General features: G+C 38.6%; 1 protein-coding gene across 1 annotated transcript in view; it reads left to right on the top strand.

Annotated features, from left to right (window-relative positions):
• Window positions 1-19,906, top strand: part of RTTN (rotatin) — a 181,333-nt gene that overhangs the window by 135,758 nt on the left and 25,669 nt on the right. Inside the window, 4 exon segments of the mRNA XM_006147227.3 lie at window positions 7,780-7,933; window positions 10,647-10,784; window positions 13,948-14,165; window positions 19,829-19,900. Coding sequence (XP_006147289.1) covers window positions 7,780-7,933; window positions 10,647-10,784; window positions 13,948-14,165; window positions 19,829-19,900 — 582 coding nt within the window.

Raw genomic sequence — 19,906 nt, 5'->3', positions numbered from 1 at the left:
GGGGATGGTCACGCCACAATCCCTTCTCCTCCATTCTCCTCTCGGGATCTTGGGCACGCACGCACACGTGCCCGGCGTGAGTTTTAAGCCACCGGGTCTGGGATGCGAACCGCGGTCGACTACGTGGGAGTCCAGCGACATAGCCATTATACTAACTGCTGGTTCCCATTCCAGACAAATTCTATGATTGTTCTTTCTAGATCTGTGAAGAATGTTTTCTATAATTTTATAGTAATTGCATTAAATATGTGGATTAATTTGGGTGGAATTGTCATTTCGATTATATTAATTCTGCCAATCCAGGAACATGGGATGTCCTTCCACTTTTTTGTGTCCTTTTTGATTTCCTTTTTAAGGTTTTCATAGTTTTCCTTATAGAGGTATTAGACCTCCTTGGTTAGTTTTATTCCTAGCTATCTTATACTTCTTGTGGCTATGGTAAATGGGATTACTTTCTTCAGTTCAGTCTCTGTCTTCTTGCTGTTTGTATATCGAAATGCCATCAATTTTTGTAAATTAATTTTGTATCCTACCGCTTTACTGTATACATTATTACTTTGAAGAGTTTTTTTTTTTCCATGCATACTATTGGGTCTTCTATGTATACAGTCATATCATCTGCAAACAAGATAATTTTAGCTTTTCTTTCCCTTTTGTAATGCCTTTTATTTCCTTCTCTTGTCTCATCATGTTGGCTAGGACTTCCAGTACTATATTGGATAGGAGCAGAGAAAGTGGCCAGCCTTGTCTTATACCAGTTTTTAGTGGAGAGGCTTTCAGCTTTTCCCCATTCAGCATAATGTTAGCTATAGGTTTTTCATAAGTGGCTTTTATTACGCTGAAAAATTATCCTTCTATGCCAATTTTCCTGAGAGTCTTAATCATAAAGGAATGTTGTATTTTATCAAATGCTTTTTCTGCATCAGGTGAAAAGATCATATGCTTTTTATCTTTCTTTCTATTAATATGGAGTATTACATTTATGGTTTTGCATATGCTGAACCATCCTTGTATCCCTGGAATAAAGCCTACCTGGTCATGATGAATAACCTTTTTTATATGCTGTTGAATATGGTTAGCAAGTATCTTGTTGAGAATTTTTGCATCTATATTCATCGGAGATATAGGTCTGTAGTTTTCTTTTTTGTCGTATCCTTATCCATTTTGGGAATGAGAGTTATGCAGGCTTCATAGAATGAATTTGGAAGGGTTCTTTCCTTTTTGGATCTTTAGAAACAGTGTGGGTAGAATGGGGGTTACCTCTTCTTTAAAAGTTTCATAAAATTCAGCAGTGAAACCATTGGAACTTGGACTGTTTTGTGTTGGGAGGTCATTTATTACTGATTCAATTTCATTGCTTGTTATAGGTCTATTATGGCTTTCTATGTCCTTCTGAGTCAATCTTGGTAGATTATAGGTGTCGAGGAATTTGTCCATCTCATCCAGGTTTTCTTCTTTGTTGGCATATAATCACTCAAAGTATCCTCTAATGATGTTTTTTATTTCAATTAGTGATGTTGCCTGATTTATTGCAAATTTGATGTATTTGTTTCCTTCCTTTCTTCTTATTTAATCTAGCTAATGGTGTGTTAGTCTTGTTCATCTTTTCAAAGAACCAGCTTTTACTCTCATTTCTTTTCTGTATAGTTTATTTATTTTCTATTTCATTCATTTCTGTTTGAATCTTTATTATTTCTTTTCTCCTAGCATTTTTTGGATTTTTCTGTTGTTTTTCCAATTCCCTGAAGCATGATGTTAGGTTGTCCTTTTGCCACCTTTCCATCTTTTTCTTGTGTGCACTAATTGCTATGAACTTCCCTCTTATGACTGCCTTTGCAGTGGACCATAAATTATGGAAACTTGTATACTCATTATCATTTGTTTCCATGAATCTTTTGATTTCAGTCTTAATCTTTTTGGTAGTGATGAAGTCATTCAGAAGTAGGTTATTTAGTTTCCATGTATTTGTGTATTTTTGAAGATTTTTCCTGAGATTAATATCAAGTTTAATTCCAGCATTGTCAGAGAAGATGCTGGATATAGTTTCCATGCCTTTGAATTTGTAAAGGCTTTTTTTTTGCCCTATTATGTGGTTCATCTTCGAGAAAATACCATGCGGGGTTGAGAAAATTTTGTATTTTGTGTTTTCTTTTTGTAGAAAGTTCTGTAGATGTTTATCAAGTCCATCTGATTTATGGTATCGTTTAGGTCCAGAATCTCTTTGCTTATTTTTTCTCACTGACCTGTGTAAAGGAGACAATGTGGTGTTGAGATCTCCAACAATTATTGTGTTACAGTCTATCTCTCCTTTTAGATCTAGCAGTCTTCCCTTTACATATTGGAGTGCTCCTGAGTTGAGTGCATAGATATTTAAAAGAGTTATATCTTCTTGGTAAATTAGTCCTTTTACTACTATATAATGCCCTTCTTTGTCTCTTCTTGTGGTTTTTGTCTTAAAGCCTATTTTGTCTGAAATCAGTATAGTGACTCATGCTCTTTTTTTGGCTTTCATTCGCATGGAATACCTTTTTCCAGCCCTTCACTTTTTGTCTATGTATGTCTTTTTTTATTCTTAGCACTTGTTGCCTTATTTAATATTATTTATCTTGAATGGACATTTATTCCCCCCACCATCATTTACTCACCACCCCTCATACTGATAGTTCACACAATGACAGCTTTCTGGATTTATTTTAAGAGTCCATTTGGGAGAACTTGAAGATATAAAGGGTGCAGAGGCAGCAGTTGGTTCCTCTTGTATTTTCCATAGTCTGTGCCCATAGGCAGTGTATAGGAAGATCACTCAGAAACACAACCCTGGAAAGCCTTTTAAAATCCTGAAGTGAGTTCCTGACAGTGTAGACATCTTTGCCATATTTTCTGAGTCATGGCATCCAACTGCTTACCCTGCCTCTTTAAAAAAAAATAAAAAAGTATTTCAAATTCTTTTATGCATTCAATCACATTATTTAGCTTGCAAAGTGAATATTTCAACATGTGTACATTTCTCACCAGTCCAGTTGATAATACTATAAAGTTATCTTCAACAGATAATAACCTATTTCACTCACCTTCCCACATGTATCTGGTATTCATTACCATTTACTATGTTTCTATATCCTTTAGTCATTCAGTTTTGGTCACAGAGTATGGACACTTGGTATATATTAAGCAGAGATATACAATGTCTCTCTTTCATAGCCTGGCTTTCCTCACTCAGCAGTAAATCTTCCATATTCATTCACTTTCTGTTAAACCAGGGCCTTGTTCTTTTTTATGGCTGAGTAGTGTTCCATAGAGTATATGTGCCATATCCATGAGATGGGTTTCTTTGTAGGCAGCACATGGAAGGTTTCTGATTTTTAATCCATTCAGCCAGTCTGTGTCTCTTGTTTGGAGAATTTAATCCATTAACATTCAATGTTATTATTGATATTTCCAGACTTGTCCCTACCATTAAATTGGCCATGTACTCGATTGTTTTTGGTTCTCTTATTGCTGTCTATCTGTCTTTAGTTTTCTTGGTATAGTACTCCTTTGAGAATATCTTGAAGAGCTGGTCTGGAGTTGGTAAATTCTTTCAGGCTTTGTTTATCCGAGAACATTTTATCTTCTTTTCCCATATGAAGGATAATCTTGCTGGGCATAGTATTCTTGGTGGAAATTGTTTTTCATTTAACACTTTGAATATATTTCCCCATTCTTTCCTTGCTTGCATTGTACCTGATGAGAGATCCGGTGTTAGCCTGATGGGATCTCCTTTGTAAGTGATTTGACGTTTTTCTCTTGCCAATCTTAGTATCTTATCTTTGCCTGTGGTTTTGGCCAATGCAGCTCTGATGTGTCTTGGAGAGGATCTTCTTGGATTGATTCTACTTGGGGTTCTTTGTATTTCTTGGATCTGTATGATTGAGTGCCTCTCTAGACTTGGAGAGTTTTCTTCCAGAATTTTGTGGAACAGAGTATCAATGCCCTTTTTGGTTTCTTCACTTTTTGAGATGCCAATTATTTGGATGTTTGGGTATCTAGTATTTCTCTCTTTTGAGGGAGGTTTTTATATCCCATATTACAACCTATGTATCTAACAATTCCATTTGATTCTTTTTTATGGTGCCCAGTTCTTCTTTCATATTGTGGAAGGACTTTCTCGCCTCTTGGAGCTAAACGTCTCTTTTCTCTTGTATCTCATTGAATTCTGTTACCATAAATATCCTAAATTCTTTTTCTGACATTTTGGTAATGACCTCTAAGTTTGGTCTACTTGGAGACATTTTACAGTGTTCCCTTGTTGGCGATGTATTACTTGATTCTCTCATTCTTGAGACTCCTCCGATTCTTAGTCATTTGGTAGTGTGTTCACTTTTGGCTAATTTGTTGGAGAGAGATCCTGTGACTTTGAGCTTGTATGTTTCCCTTACTGTCAAATAGTTTGTTGCTATTTTCTCCTTTCCACTGTGTCCTCCAGTGTGGGTATCACAGGATAAGTTTTGCAATCGGATTTGTAAAGGGAATTTCACTCTTCTTACAACAACTACAGTGAGGTGCAAAGAACTGTCTAAAACTCACAATGATCAGCTGTTTAAATACTGTGCACCTAGTCTTCTTTAGGAAGTGGGTAAGGGCTTCAGTATAAGTGGGTATGTATAACAGGAAAGTAAAGAAAAAGAATGTAGGAAATAGAAATAGACAGAAAAAGCAAAGAAAAACAAAGGAAATAACTAGAACAAAAAGAGGATAAAAAAACAGAATCATGTGGTGGATAATGAAATTGGCTTAAAAATCAAAAACCTCATGCTACACACTGTGCAGAGGATCAGAGATAGAGTGGCCTGGAAGCTTTCTGTCCTAGTTGAGGGAAGAAGAGACAAATTAACAAAAGAAAGGCACAAATGTGGCAGAAAAGCTGTTGGATTTTTTTTGTTGTTGTTTGTTTTTTAAAGCAAAAAAAGTTGAAAGGGACAGAGAAGAACAAGAGGGGCAGTAAAACTTGCCTAACTGGCTAGCACTGGGGTCTGGAAGGGAAGACCCTGGCTGGGGGGGCACTTCACAGCCATGAAGCTGCACTCAGAGGGCCAGCACAATCAGAGGTGGATTCCCCTTTCGTTATATCTACTGTTTTCACCTAGGCTGAAGTTTTTAAAGTACTTGGCGACTAAGTTACATGTATTTTCAAAATCTAATCTAGTAAGAGCACATTGTTTTGTTCCTTTACAAATATTTACTATTTTTAAGTTTTTGCTTATAGCCAGAATCTAGGGATAACGTATGCTTAACAATTCTTTGTGCAATTGTTGCTAATACAGTTTTATCTCAAAATCAATGTTCTTTTTTTTTTTTTTTAGAGAGGTTTTTTTGCTATAGGGTGTGTGCGCTCGCCAGACAGAGAGAGAGAGACAGAGAGACAGAGAGCGAGAAATCACCCCCCAGGGGGGATGGTCACGCTGCAATCCCTTCTCCTCTATTCTCCTCTTGAGATCTTGAACAAGAATGCCTTCGTGCCTAGTGTGAGTTTTAAGCCACCGGGTCCGGGATGCGAACTGCAGTCGACTACGTGGGAGTCCAGCGACATAGCCATTACGCTAACTGCTGCTCCCCATCTCAAAATCAAATTTTAAGAAGGGCTTTAAGATTTTTGTTGAGATGATAGACTAAAGGAGAACCAGACCTGTTCCTTCTATTTTGAGATGTGCCCTTTGAGTTGTCTGAATAGGGTTGACCCCTGGCACAGCTGCACACCATCTCTGAAGTTCTCTCCCAGGCGGTGTTTTCATTTGACTGTGCTTGCTTACTCATTGATTGTCTCCTTCATATTTTGGTCTATCCATTCAACAAATCTTCACTGAGTGCCTCGTGTACACCAGGATCTCGAAGTGAATAAAAAAAGACCTTTCCCCTCAAGTCGGGAGAATAAATAATGAGCAAGTCCTGATGATGATAGACATCTCCGAAGAGAAACAAAATCAAGGGACAGGAAACGAGTTCCTCTTTGGGTGGTCAGGGAGGACCTTTCAGACAGTGACATGTGATTTGAAGTAAGCGAAGAAGTTCGTCCTGTGGACATAGCAAGTCGCCTGGAATGGGAGTATGGTTGGCCTGACGAGGAGACCGGAGTGGTGGGAGGAGAATCTGTGGAAGGAGATGAGGCCAAGGGGACAGCTGGCTTCATGAGGGTAGGATGCTGCCCGTTGTTGTATGCTGCAGTATCCCGAGTGTCTGCCACAGGATACATCTGTACTCATAGAGTCTATGTTCTAGGTGCAAGAGACAGGCAATAAGTAAATGAAGCGTAAAGTATTGGGTCATCGGAAAAGTCATAGCATATTTTTCTATGCAGAAATGCATACTGACTTTTACAGTGACCCAATTTTTTTATCAAGTAGCGTCAGAGGATATGGAAAAAAAATACATGAGAATGAGTAAAGGCTGTGTCAGCAGGAGAGGTTACTATTTTCAGGTAGGGTGGTCAGGAAAGGCCTCCTGCAGGTGACATTTGGGCAGAGACCCAAGGTGATGAAGAGACGGCCCTTAGGTGTTGAGGCAGAGCACGTGGGCAGGACTCTGGGCTGGGGGGTGGGTTCAGGCTGTTAAAGGGTGGGTTTGTTGAAGTTTGTGGTTGGTTGGTTGAAATATTTTCTGGAAGAGGGTCATACAAGTTGCTTTATGAGCAATTCAATTACTATTTTATTTATCTTGAAAATGATAATTTAGTAAAGAATCTTAATTTTGCCCTGCATGGTTTACCTGTTTATAGCAAAGTGATATGTGTCCAGGGGTTGAGTGTGCTACAAATTCAGTAGTGTAGAATATGAAGAGATCTAAAAAGACTTTGTAGCAATTAGCATATTAAATTTCACAAACTGAGGAATTTGTGAAATGTAGAGCCACTTAACATCTTTTTAATAAGATAAGTCAACAAGTTAGATAAAGGGAGGACATTCTCATCAGGAGAAGGACAGAGAAACTATTTTGGAATAGTCTGAGACCATTTACCTTAGAGACACATACCCCTCCACAACATGGGGTCTCTTAGTTATACTCCTGCAGCCTGAGAGTAAGGTGAGAGGAAAGTGTGTGTGCGCGTGTGTGTGTGCGCATGCCCGCATACAGAGAGAGAGACCAGGGTTAGTGGATAAATGAGACATCGCAGCATTTCTGTAATTGCTACATATCCAGAGGATTGTTTTTTAAAACTATTTTTGGAAGTTAATACTTATATTAGCATCAAGCATATCCCAAAGATGGCTTTGCTGGTTATATTGGAGAACATTTCATTTTTTTTTTATGCTGAAAGATAGGTGAGAGCAAAAATAGAACATATTTGCATTTTATTTGTAGCAATACTAGGCTATTAGGCTAGCTGTTTTTCCCCACTGCTGTACTTTGGAGAATATTTTTGTAATCTGTTTTTCTTTACAAAATTGTAGACTTTATGCCTTTGAAATACCCTTTTCTACTATTCCAGAATATTAATTCTGCAATTTAACTACTTGAAAAATAGAAGACTTTGTTTTTTTTCAATTGGAATCCAAAATTTGAGTTTGAAAATACTGCTTTTTTTTAGTGTTGTTGGAGTTCACTCTATTAATGTGGCCATGAATTAAATGCTTATGAGAAAAATAACACTTTATATTGATTTCAGAGCTTTAAAAATTCTGATTAATATTTTATTAGTTTTTATTAGCTTATCTTAAAAGAAGTAATTCATGATAATGCACAGAAGAGTAAAATACCATGTCGCTGAGATGGGCTTTGTTGTTTGTTGCCCCCTTTTTCAAACAGGTCTCCTTTCTCCTAGAATACCTGTCCTGTTTGTCTAGGCTCCTGCAGTCATGTGTGGTGGTAGATCCCAACCTTGTGATTCAGGACGAGCTTTTGAAGCCTCTTATCTCTAATACTGTGGGAATTCTCACCATATGCACCAAAGATATATTAGGTAAGCTTTATGTTTCTAGGTTAGAATATAAATGCATATCGAGAGGAAAAAAAAATCTTACTCTGCTTCAGATACTTACTTGAAGGCTACTTTTTCAAGGTTTTTTTTTTTTTTTTTTTTTTTTTTTTTTTTTTTTTTTTTTTTTTTTTTTTTTTTTTTTTTTTTTTTTTTTTTTTTTTTTTTTTTTTTTTTTTTTTTTTTTTTTTTTTTTTTTTTTTTGTCAGTATTTTAGAATGCTTTGATAATGTGCTTTATACTGTGGATACTTTTAAGTGGTTTCAGGAGACCGCTATGGGCAGGTAAGTGTGTAGTATAATAAAGGGCCATCTCTGTGCTATCAGTTTAAAATGAGGTCAAAGCTCTCCATGTCATACAAGGAAGTACAGTGAGTTCCAGGTATAGCTAAAACCACATGACCCAGTAAAACATGGTTTGTAATAACAAGTATAAACCAATCCTTCATAAGATATTGAAATTTTTCTATTACAAATGGTTTCATTACGAAAGATGATTTTAATGCATAGTAGTAGAGAAAATTAAAATGGCGTGGGATCTTTATTAAAATATAATAATTGTTTTAAAAGTTGAAATAATAGTTTATTATGAAGTAATTGATTGGTCATTCTCCTTGTCTTTTATTTTATTCTTATTTAGTCTTTTAAATTGCATGGGTTTCCTTGGTTTTAGGTGTGGAGAATAAACTGTATTTTGACACTCTGCAGAGCCAGTCCTTAGCACCTCATCAGTGTTAAAATTCTCTGACTGGTAGAGGAAAAGTAATTTCTTGCTTAGAAATTCTACAAGTGGCACTGATAACTTATCAAGCTTATTAGGTTATATTGTATATTCTCAATGAGGTGATGTCACCACAACTGCCCAACTCCTTCAAGGAGCAAAAATTGATTCTTGGAAAAAGAGAGTGAGATGAAAAAAAATATTAGATATTATTGGGATTAGTGGGCCTCCAAACTCAACTCTTCTTTCAAAAATCTCATTAGTTAGTATTTAATTCCTCTTGTTGGCCCTTTGGGTAGCCCTCAAGAAGCATTGATATTGAGTTCATGGGAGATACGCAAGCTGTGTGCAGGATTAGTACTACACATAAGAGGTGTGCAAGATTAGCACTATACACCAAAGGTGTGCAAAATGAGTACTGTACACAAGATGTGTGAAATATTAGCACCGTACACAGAGGTGTGAAAGATTAGCACCATGCGCAAAAGGTGTGCAAGATTAGCACCATACACAAGCTGTGTGCAAGATTAGTAACTTTAAACTTAACTGTTTTATTTGGCCAATCTTAAGCCTATATTAAATAAGAAGGGTAAGCTTTATATTTAGTCTTTTGTTTCTAAAGTATAGATATGCATATATCACATAGATAGGCATTTTGTCTGGAATCACAACTTTATGGGGACAGCAATGAGGAAGCATATGTCTAAAAAGACTCCTTAGAGAACCAACCATGACAAAACAGTTGAGAAACACCAAGAATTGCACCAAATTGCCTGAAAGGTATTATTTCCAAACCTCATGGATACTAGTGGAGCTTGACAAAATGCTCTGGATGGCTCGCTCGGTCAGAGTCCTGTGACAGTCACTGTTCTCCAGCTTCCATTTACCCATGTGCAGAAATGGGACGGTGGGTTCTCGCTCTGCCTGGTCAGTTGCTGCCTTCTTAGGCATAAGCAAAACTGCAGAGTCTTCTTTTGTATCGTAGTTTTTCTTGTGGGGCGATACTTTTCTTGGTTTTTCAAAGAAATTCTTTTCTGCTTGGACCTTGGCACATTATGCTTTCTTTTCATCCCTGCTAGAGAGGATAAAGAAAATAGGATCAATGGGACCAGCAGTTGGTGTAATGGCTATGTCGCTGAATTCCCATGTAGTTGACTGCGGTTCGAGTCCCAGACCCACTGGCTTAAATTCACGCTGGGCATGTGTGCATGCATGCCCAAGATCCCAAGAGGAGACTAGAGGAGAAGGGATTGCGATGTGCCATCCCCCCCGGGGGATTTCTTACTTTCTGTCTCTCTGTCTCTCTTGGTCTTTCTGGCGAGCACACGTGCCCTATAGCAAAAACCTCTAAAAAAAAAAGGAAAAAGAAAATAGGATATCAAAATAGCACAAACAATGACATGTTTTTTATAATGTACCCAATATGCAGTTCTGAACTTATGGCTTCACATTAAATTTTACACTTCTGACTGCCATTGAGTATTCTTTAATAAGAGGTTTGTGAGTGTGTCTTTCGGTGTGTAGGAGGGTGCAGGGAAGGTAATCGTTTTTTTTTTTGGAGAGGGTTTTGCTGTAGGGTGCGTGCGTTTGCCAAACAGACAGAGAGACAGGAAGCGAGAAATCACCCCCCAGGGGGGGTGGCACACTGCAATCCCTTCTCCTCCATTCTCCTCTCAGGATCTTGGGCATGCATGCACACGCGCCCGGCGTGAGTTTTAAGCCACTGGGTCCGGGACTTGAACCGCGGTTGACTACGTGGGAGTCCAGAGACATAGCCATTACGCTAACTACTGGTTCTCAAGGGAAGGAAATCTTTAATTGATGTAAAATTTTGGTAACACTAAATTATATTTGTCTTCATTTAGCAAGTACACATCTCTTATTTGATCTGTAATGGAATCTGTAGTGAGTTTTGTACTTTGAAAGGTTTCTTTTCTTCTTTATGTTAATAGCTTGAAATGTTTTGATTACATTATAGATGCAGAGTTAATATCGGCTTTTTATCACACGTGGACACATTTATTTAACCTTTTGTCCACACTCCTGAGGAAAGCTGGTGCTGTTTCTCTGCCATTTGTTACGATGGCTCTGGCCAAGCACTGGGCAGCGGTGATTGGTAAGAAGATGCCCTTATAGTTACTCTGACTCTTGGGTCCTCTGTTAGAAATGTTAAGATAATTGTTGTTCCTGATTAGATATATAACTCGTCTAAAATAAGTAATTTTAGCATGCTATATGAAAGAGATACCAGAATGTTTGCCTTGAGGAATTTGTAATGGTTCTTGAGGGTCCCTCAGAAATGTTTTTGAAAATTTGAAATGCATTTCAAGATACCATAAAAATAGGTAAGAAAAGCTTGAAGTATTTTATTTTCTCTTTTTTTTTATTAAAACAGCTTTTTGCCAGAAATTGCTATGGTCATTGGAGAAAGAAAGAGAGAGGGAAAATGAGAAATCACCCCCCACGGGGCATGGTCACACTTCTATCCCTTCGCCTCCATTACTGTTTCCTTTCAGTATTCTGATTACACACACATCTGGTCTTTTGTAGGGTTGGGGACAGTTGGTTATGTGGGATCCAGCCACCTTAACCATCAGGCTGAAGACTGGCAGAAACCTGTGGTTTTAAAAAGATACATAAGATATGATTATAAACATTGCAATAGATTTTCTTGTATTGCTATAGAAACTAATCTGTTTTCTGACATATATGCACTATGTGTGGTTAAATCTGTATACATAAAGTCCTGTATACACGATGACATGAGAAATTATATAAAAGTATCATCTTATCTCAAGACATCAGGATTTTCTTGTAGCACAGAAATGTCAAGAGCATAGTTTAATTATTTTTATGTTTTTCACATAATAGTTGCTGGCTAAAATAAGCAAATGGTTATTTTTAAATAACTGGTCTTTATTTTTTATTGTCCCTTCTAAATTTTAGCATAGCAAGTAGCCTTATCTTAACATAAATGCTTACAACTAATATTCATGTTACCATTTCTAATATATTTAACTATATTCAAAATTGTGTTATTTTAAGTTTTGAGTTATTTCATTAAAATTCAATTGACCTTTTTTCTTAAAAATTATCTATTTTGTGTGAGAGAGCACATGTACATTTGAGAGATGGAGAGGGAGAAGGGGGGAGAGAGAGAGAGAGAGAGAGAGAGAGAGAGCACCTTTGACCAGGTCCAGTCATCACAATCCCCTTCTGCAGCCCTTCAGAAGTCAAGATCTTATGTGGATACGTTTCGTCAGTGTTTCTGTCAGCCTAGGATCCAAACCCGTGATTGGCCCGTGGCTTCTACCACTGCAGATCAGTATACTATTGCCTATGCTACCAAGCCTGGCCTGACTGTTTATAGCATTTATTTTATCATGTGGTCATTCTGTAAACATAAATGATACAAATTTTAAGCAGAATAGTAGCTTAGAAGTAAGATTTAGGTTGAGTAAGAAACAATTGTTAGTTTTCCAGATATAGAGGGATTCCAGTCTCATGTAAGGGGTACAGTGTCCCTGTTGGAGGTTATTATTTTGTTAGAAGAGATGTTGAAAATGAAGGACTGAGATTTTTCTCTTATATATCCATTGGGGCAAAATTAGTTTACCCTTCGAGTCACCAATAATGGAAGTAAAGATGCTATTTTTACATGAGGTACCAAGCCAGTGGTAAGTCTGACCTACTACCTGTTAGGTAAATAAAGTTTTATTGTAATACAGCTGGACCCATCCAGTTATTTCTTGTGAATGGCTGCTTTCAGGTGTAATGGTTGTGCTGAATAGTCAGGACAAAGACAGGGAACTGCAAAGCATAAAGTACATTTTGGCCCTTTCCAAAAGACATCTGCTGATCTGTGACTTAAGCCTGTACACTTGACACTATTTCTGTAGTGGTAAAATGAATACATTTAACATTTAAAGTCTTCCTGCAAAATACACACAAAGATTTTTTATAATTATGAGAGTGTTAATCAAAAATAACTTACTACTGGGGCCAGCAGGTGGCATGGTGATTAAGGTGTTGGACTCCTACATGGCCGACTATGGTTCCAATCCTGGACCTGGTGGCTTGCTTTCTTACTTCCTCCCTCCCTCTCTCTCTCATGAGTACATGTGCCCTATAGCAAATTAATAATAATAGTAATAATAATAATAAATAAATAAGTCTTTTAAACTACTTACTACATACTGATAATAGTATTGCTGATGAAAACATAACTAATAGAACAGATTGATGTTTCTTGCCATAGTGTTATTTTTGTTTTCTGGGTGCTTTTTCGTTGTTTGTTTTTTACTGATTTCCATCCCCTGTGCCCATGTACATTTAAAACATTGTGGTCACTCTATAGCTTATTTATAGCATTCTTTTAGCAGATTTGACCAATATTTGGACATCATTTAGGTGAACATAACTTTCGTGAAACTCTACTACTAATTATGTGATTTTTCTTATGTTACTTAAATTTGTATAAGCCAGATCTAAGTAGATTTTATTATTATAATTTTCACAGACACATAATCCAAAATAACATAAAAATCTAACATAAATCCAATATTTTTCAGACCAATGAAATTAATACAACAAATGCTATTTTGATTAAACCAAGTCAGAATTATTGACAGACACAAATAGCGACTGATTCAGTGTAGATTCTGTTGAGCTTGACTTGCCTGCTCTTTCCGGCCCTGTGACATTTACAGACCAGCGCCTCACTGCTCGCGTGTCCTGTGTGAGCGCTGTGACGTCTTCATACATCACACCGGCACTCCCTGTCGTTAAGTACTGCTTGGCGTCAACTTGTTTGCAAACAGAAACACAATTTTATTTATCTAGAAGGTTCCAAATGATCCAGAGCATAGTTACCTTAACTTTTTAGCATAATAACTGTAATCAAAACTTAAAAGTTAAAAATTCTTGATCTTTGCTTATCCCAGCTGACCCCACAGGATCAATACGCACAGGTGTATATACTCCTCGTTTAGGGTCTTAGAAATATCACACATGTGCATTCGTAGACGCACATCCACACTTCTCCATATAAAGAAATGATACATTTAAACATATTAAATATATTCTTGACTCCGTATGTTGTCTTAATACTGACTGTTCAAATGTTTTTCAACATTATTTATTCTTGTTGCACTTCAGTTATGGGTAGCTTTACCTCATTATAAATAAGAAAGCTATAAGTTACTAGGTCAGCCTGATTCACTTCTTTTAATTTTGAAGGAAGTTTCAGACATTTACTTCTAAAACCGTTCTCTCTTCAGCGATGCTCTGCAGGTGCGTGGGCATGTCGGTCACATGCCCTCCCCTGTATTCTGCCAGCATGGTCTTCCTTTCTCTCCTCTTGACTGAAGAAGCAAAGAGGCGCCTCCAAGATAAAGACAGAGTAGGTTTAGGCCACAGCCCAACGCTGGCCTCACTTCTGGATGAAAGTGAGGAAAATGAGGACTCCCTGGATCGGCTTAATGAAGTAATTCTTCAGGTGTGTAAAATTTTTTTTGTTTTTCCAAAGTTTATTTGGTGTTTAAATGACTTGACTTTCATTCTTTGTCTTGTTAAAGGTTTTTCAGTCATTTGAATTAAAAACATAATCAATGTTTCTTATGACTTTAAATAGTATTGGGTTATCAGAAAAGTCGTGACATATTTTTGCATAGGAAAATATGTCATGGATTTTCTTACAACTCTATATAAAAATATATAAAGCTAAGTTAACCATCTCCTTCTCTCCCCTCTAATATTGACTAGTTTCTGTAATGAATATGATATAAAAATTCACAGTATAGTGTCCCTTCCACGTCTCTGGATAACATGTTTGCATTTCTTTATCTCGATTGTTTGGTTTTGGATATCATCTGCAGAGATTAAACCTTATGCAGAATCAAACCAAGGTGCAGACACTGTTCAGCTTTCTTTTCCTATACAGCCTTTGTTTCTCTTAGAGGTAGTTATTACATTAGTTTTTGATTTACTGAGGTTTCTGCTATCACTAATATGTCCCATTCTCCTTACCAGCAATCAAATGTCCTCCCGGTGTGTCAGAGCTGTCAGAGTTCCGTAGGTTCATCATCTGGGGACATTTTCTCCCATCTGACTTGCTTGGTGCCCAGTGTCATACTGGGGTCTCCATTCACGCTGTTCCTCAGGGTGTCCTTCACCCGCTGTTGTGTCCCTAGTCCTGTGTCCTGCAGCCTGCATGCTCTCTCTGTAAACTGTGTGCTACATCCCGTCCTGGGCATCTTGTCCGTCCTGTGTCCTGTCCTATGTCCTTCTCTCCTGACTGGTGGCCTCCTTTCGATACAGTCTTCTCTCATGGCTTCTAGACAAAAGGTGCAGGAGGTTTTTTATTTTGATATTTAGATGTCTAGGAGTATTCCACCTTTACATGTAGTTTGTTTGGATAGTGAGAATTCTAGATTGGAAGTCACTTATTTCAGAATTTGGGATGCATTGTTTGCTTCTTTTAATTCTCAATGTTGCTGTAAAAAAATTCTGAAGCCATTAAGAATCCTGGTCTCTCTCCTTCCCTAAAAGTGTTGAGGATCTTTCCTTTTTCCCTGGTAGTTTAAAATTTCCCAATGACACGTCTAGATGTGAATCTGCTCTGATCACTGCGCTGGGCTCTTTTGGGGGCTGTTTGCATCTGTAAACTCGAGTTCATCATTGCACTGACATTCCCTCCTCTTTGTGTGCCCTGTATATTGAGAATTCCTATTAAGTTTTATTCTGCCTCCATAATTTGTCTTTTCTCTTTTTCTCTAGTTTAGTCTGTATTTACTAGATTAGGCCTTTTCTCAGGTGACTGGTAATCTTGGTCATCTGCTCTATTCAAGACCGAATATGAGTGAAGTATGTCAGATTTTCTAGAGAAGAGTTCTCTGATCTCTTGCCTGGAGGTGAAAATCCAACCGCTAACTGCTTCGTAGCAAAGGACAGAAAGAAAGCTTGAGACTCAGAATTTAGTTTAGACAATTTTACTCGACCCTTCCTGAGTTCACTTTGCCGCCAAATGTGCCTGAGTCTCTGCCGGCTCAGGAGCCTTCTAGTTTATTCTCCTTAGAGACAAGCGTCCAGGTTTCTGCAATGGCTAGGGAAGGAGAGTAGCTCTGCTCGACTGGCTGTGGGCGGAATCTGGAAATCCACCTGCCTCTCACAGACGTCATTGTCACTTCAGGGGTACCTGGTGCTAAACTTCCCGAGCCTTCAGCAACTCAGTTTACAGACTGGGCGGTACTGGCTCTCCCGGCTCACCTCTGAGAGTTCAGAACTCTGTGGGCTAACACAGCTGCCACTAATCCACCCGCTTTCCAGTGTCCAGATCCTTGTCCTGTGTTTGTATGTGTGTGTTCCCATTACTGTTGTTTTAATGGGATTCAGGAAGGAATGAAGGACACATCTGTGCCCACAGCCGTTTCCTCAGAAGTCTTACTCCTCCCATCCTCAGTTGCTACCTCCCGTAGGTGGGTAGTACTTTTCAGTGGGATCTGTTTGATTTTTCCCAAATCACTGGTACATTCAGACTCAGTAAGTATGTGTATATGTGACTGATCTTTTTGTTAATTGTGAAGATTACATTACAGGTAAATCACTGATACATTTAAATTCAATAAGTATGTATATATGTGAGTGATCTTTCTATTAATTGTGAAGATTACACTATAGATAAAGTAGCATTCTCATACACAACTAGTGATTATACTCCACATGGATGTGTCATCCTGCTTATCTTTATACTCGTACCTTTTCCTCCGTCGTCCTAATGGTTGCAGTCAGCTTGCTGTTTATCAAGCATCCCCGGGTCTGCGCAGTCCGTGTGTAACCCATTGGTCGGCTAGGGACTTGCCTGGCTGGGGGCAGCAGCCTAGGTGAGCTATTACAGTACACACGTTGGCCCTGAGGAGGGCTGGGCGTACTCCCACCGAGCCGGCTTCTCTCATGCCCCTTCCCAAGCACAGTAGGGAGTGGTAAGTGGAGCTGCATGTAGGTAATTCTGCTGTACTGTATGTAAAATTATGTAATTTTAAGCTTAACTTTAATAATGATGTGATAAAGCTAGATCATTTTGATCAAAGTTACTGATAGTAGGAAAAGTTGTTGATTTGAGTTATATCTATTACTTATAAAGCAAATGGAGAACTTCTACTTTCTTAAACTGAAATTTATGAGCCTCTTGAAACTGTCATAAAAATTTATATGTATATCCAGATGCAATCTTATCATGAAAAGTTGAACCTAAATTTAGTTAAGCCTTTAGAGCTGAAATATCTAATAAAGGGGAAATATAGAGGAGAAAAGGCAAACTCAGCATCATCGTGAGGAAATAAACAGACCAATCTAGAATGCGGGGCAGCGTACGTGGTGATCGGTCAGTCCAGGTGAGCCGAGCAGTACGAGGGGAACAGCAGCAGCCGTGCCACCTGTGCTCATGGGATGGGGAGCTTCCAGACTTGGGAGAGGCAGCAGCATATGGACACGACATCAGGACTTCCCTGGGTCCTGAGTCCCATAAACCAAATGGGAGAAGACATTTCTGAAACAAAGAAAGACATGTGAATTTGGATTGTGTTATTCGATACCAAGAAATTATTGTTGTTTTTTAAAGTTCTATTTCCTACAAGGTCATCTGCCTAATGTTGGGTTCTTCCCCTTAGATTCTTTAGGGGGCATGTGCTTGTCAGAAAGACAGAGAGCGACAGAGAGACAGAAAGCGAGACAGAATCCCCCTCAGGGGGAAAGGCCACGCCGCAATCCCTTCTCCTCCATTTTCCTCTCAGGATCTTGGGCACGCACGCACACGCGCCTGGCATGAGTTTAAGCCACCAGGTCCGAGACTCAAACCATGGTTGACCACATGGGAGTCCAGCGACACAGCCAGTACTCCAACTGGTGGTCCCTTGTTTTTTTGTTTGTAATTTGACAGACGCCCTATGTGCGTGTCAGAGTGAGACAGAGAAAAAGAGGGTAAGTGAGAAAGCACCAACCGTGGGGCATTATCCTACCTCAATCCCTTCTCCTCCACTTTTTCCCTTTTCAGTATTTTGGGTGAGCATGCACGCATACACAGCCAGCGTGTCTTTCAAGCTTTGGGGTTCGGGACTGTAATTGTTAAGTTAGCCATGGGGATCCAGCTGCCCTAACCATGAGACCATGACTGGCCCCAAATTATTGTTAATTGCATTAAGAATGATAATCATTTTTTTTTTTGAGAGATTTTTGCTATAGGGCACGTGCACCCACCAGACAGACAGAGACATTAGAGACAGAAAGCGAGAAATCACCTCCCAGGGGGGATGGTCACGCCGCAGTCCCTTCTCCTCCATTCTCCTCTCGGGATCTTGGGCACGCATGCACACGCGCCCGGTGTGAGATTTAAGCCACCGGGTCCGGGACGTGAACCGTGGTCGACTATGTAGGAGTCCAGCGACATAGCCATTACACTAATATCATTTTGTGGATATATACACAGATAATCATTCTGTGGCATGTAGTATTTGCTTAAAAATCTTCAACCAGATTTTAAAATCTGTTTATCAAGTGTTCCTGGGTCTGGGCAATTTTAAAATCAGATTTTAAAATCTGGTTGAAGATTTTAAAGAGAGAACTTAAGATTTATTTATTTATTTATTTATTAACTTTCATGTATGATTGAAATTTTTTACAACGAAAATTTTTCCATTTTTAAAAATAATTATTACTATTATTTTAATTTGACCAGAGAGACAGAGACAGAGAGAGAGGGAAGGTGAGAAAACAAGCTGCCAGGTCCAGGACTCGAACCCCTTCCAGCCATATGGGAGTCCAGTGCACTTAACCACCACACCACTTGATGGCCCTGAAAATGTTTCTAATTCATATGTATAATAAGGAAATATACCAAAATATAGTTGGTCTTACATATCTGTGGGTTCCACATTCATGGATTCAACCAACCAAATGTGAATTTAAAATGTTATGTAGCTAGGCCTAAAATAGTTACATCTGAACGTGTACTGACTTTTTTCTTGTCATTATTCCCTAAACAATACAGCATAGCAACTGCTTGTACAGCATTTACATTGTGTTAGGTGGTGCAAGTTATCTAGAAGTGGTTTAACATATACGGGAGGTTGCGTTTAGGTTAAATACAAATATTACCTATGCCATTCTATGTAAGTGTACCCAGAGTGTGGTCTCTCCTGGGGTCCTGGAACCAGTCCCTTGCAGATATGAAGGGATGACTGTATTAGTATGTTCAGAATTAGAAGTGATTTCCCATTCCTATCAGAGTCAAAAAATTAATAAACAATTTTAAAAACGTGTTAGTGACTGGTCCATCTTACTGTAGACATTAAAGATGGAGACAACCAGGATGTAGGGGTTTGTTAGACGGGACTGGAGGGAGGAGAATATGTGCCCAGCAGGGGACAGGAGGAATCCTCCCATTCTCCGTAGCCCGTTGTATGTACATCGTATGTTCTCTTACTTTTTTTCCCTCTGAGTCCTCCTCCTGTGTATCCCCTGGTGAATGTGAGTACATTCACTTGCTATGTGTTAGTGCTAAAGAAAGCGTTTTTGTAGCTGATGAGCCTTTCAGAATGATTGTTGGTCTTTTTGATTTTGTAAATTTATTATGCAGTAATCCTTCTTTCTCTGCTGGGTGTGTTCTCCTCAACCTCTGGCAGTTGCCTAAACAGCACAGATACCAAGCCCAGTATGTTTTTAAATCTGATAACCTAGACAGCTGCTAAAAGACTGATGTGTGAGCCACTAATATGGCGGGTGTACTCAAGGCAAAGCAGTGACTCACCTCTTGGGCGTGGGGGTACCAGAGTGTGCCGTGCTACTAAGAATAGCATGCCACTTAAAAACTTATGGATTGTTCATTTTTGGAACTTTTCTATTTTTGGACCACAGTTGACCACGGGAAACTAAAACTGCAGAAAGTGAAACTACGAACAGGGGTTTGTATATTGGTGAGTTGGGGGATATGGTATAGTGTTATGTACACACAGCATTGTCAAATTCTAATGATTTATGAGATTTTAGTAAATTTTACATGGTAGTTGAAGCCAAGTGGTGCCTTTCAAGTAGAACACATCTTTTACTCACAACAGTATTGCTCTAGATTACATTTTCTCAGGACCGTTTGATCTATATTCTCTGCAGTGCTATGAAGGAAAATCCTCCAAAGATACCCTGAAAAGAGTTGCTGCAAATGCATTGATGTCACTTCTGGCTGTCAGC

This window comes from Tupaia chinensis, unplaced genomic scaffold (genome assembly GCF_000334495.1).
Source record: "Tupaia chinensis unplaced genomic scaffold, TupChi_1.0 Scaffold000206_1, whole genome shotgun sequence".
Taxonomy (NCBI): domain Eukaryota; kingdom Metazoa; phylum Chordata; class Mammalia; order Scandentia; family Tupaiidae; genus Tupaia; species Tupaia belangeri.
This window is presented reverse-complemented; position numbering and strand designations above follow the sequence as displayed.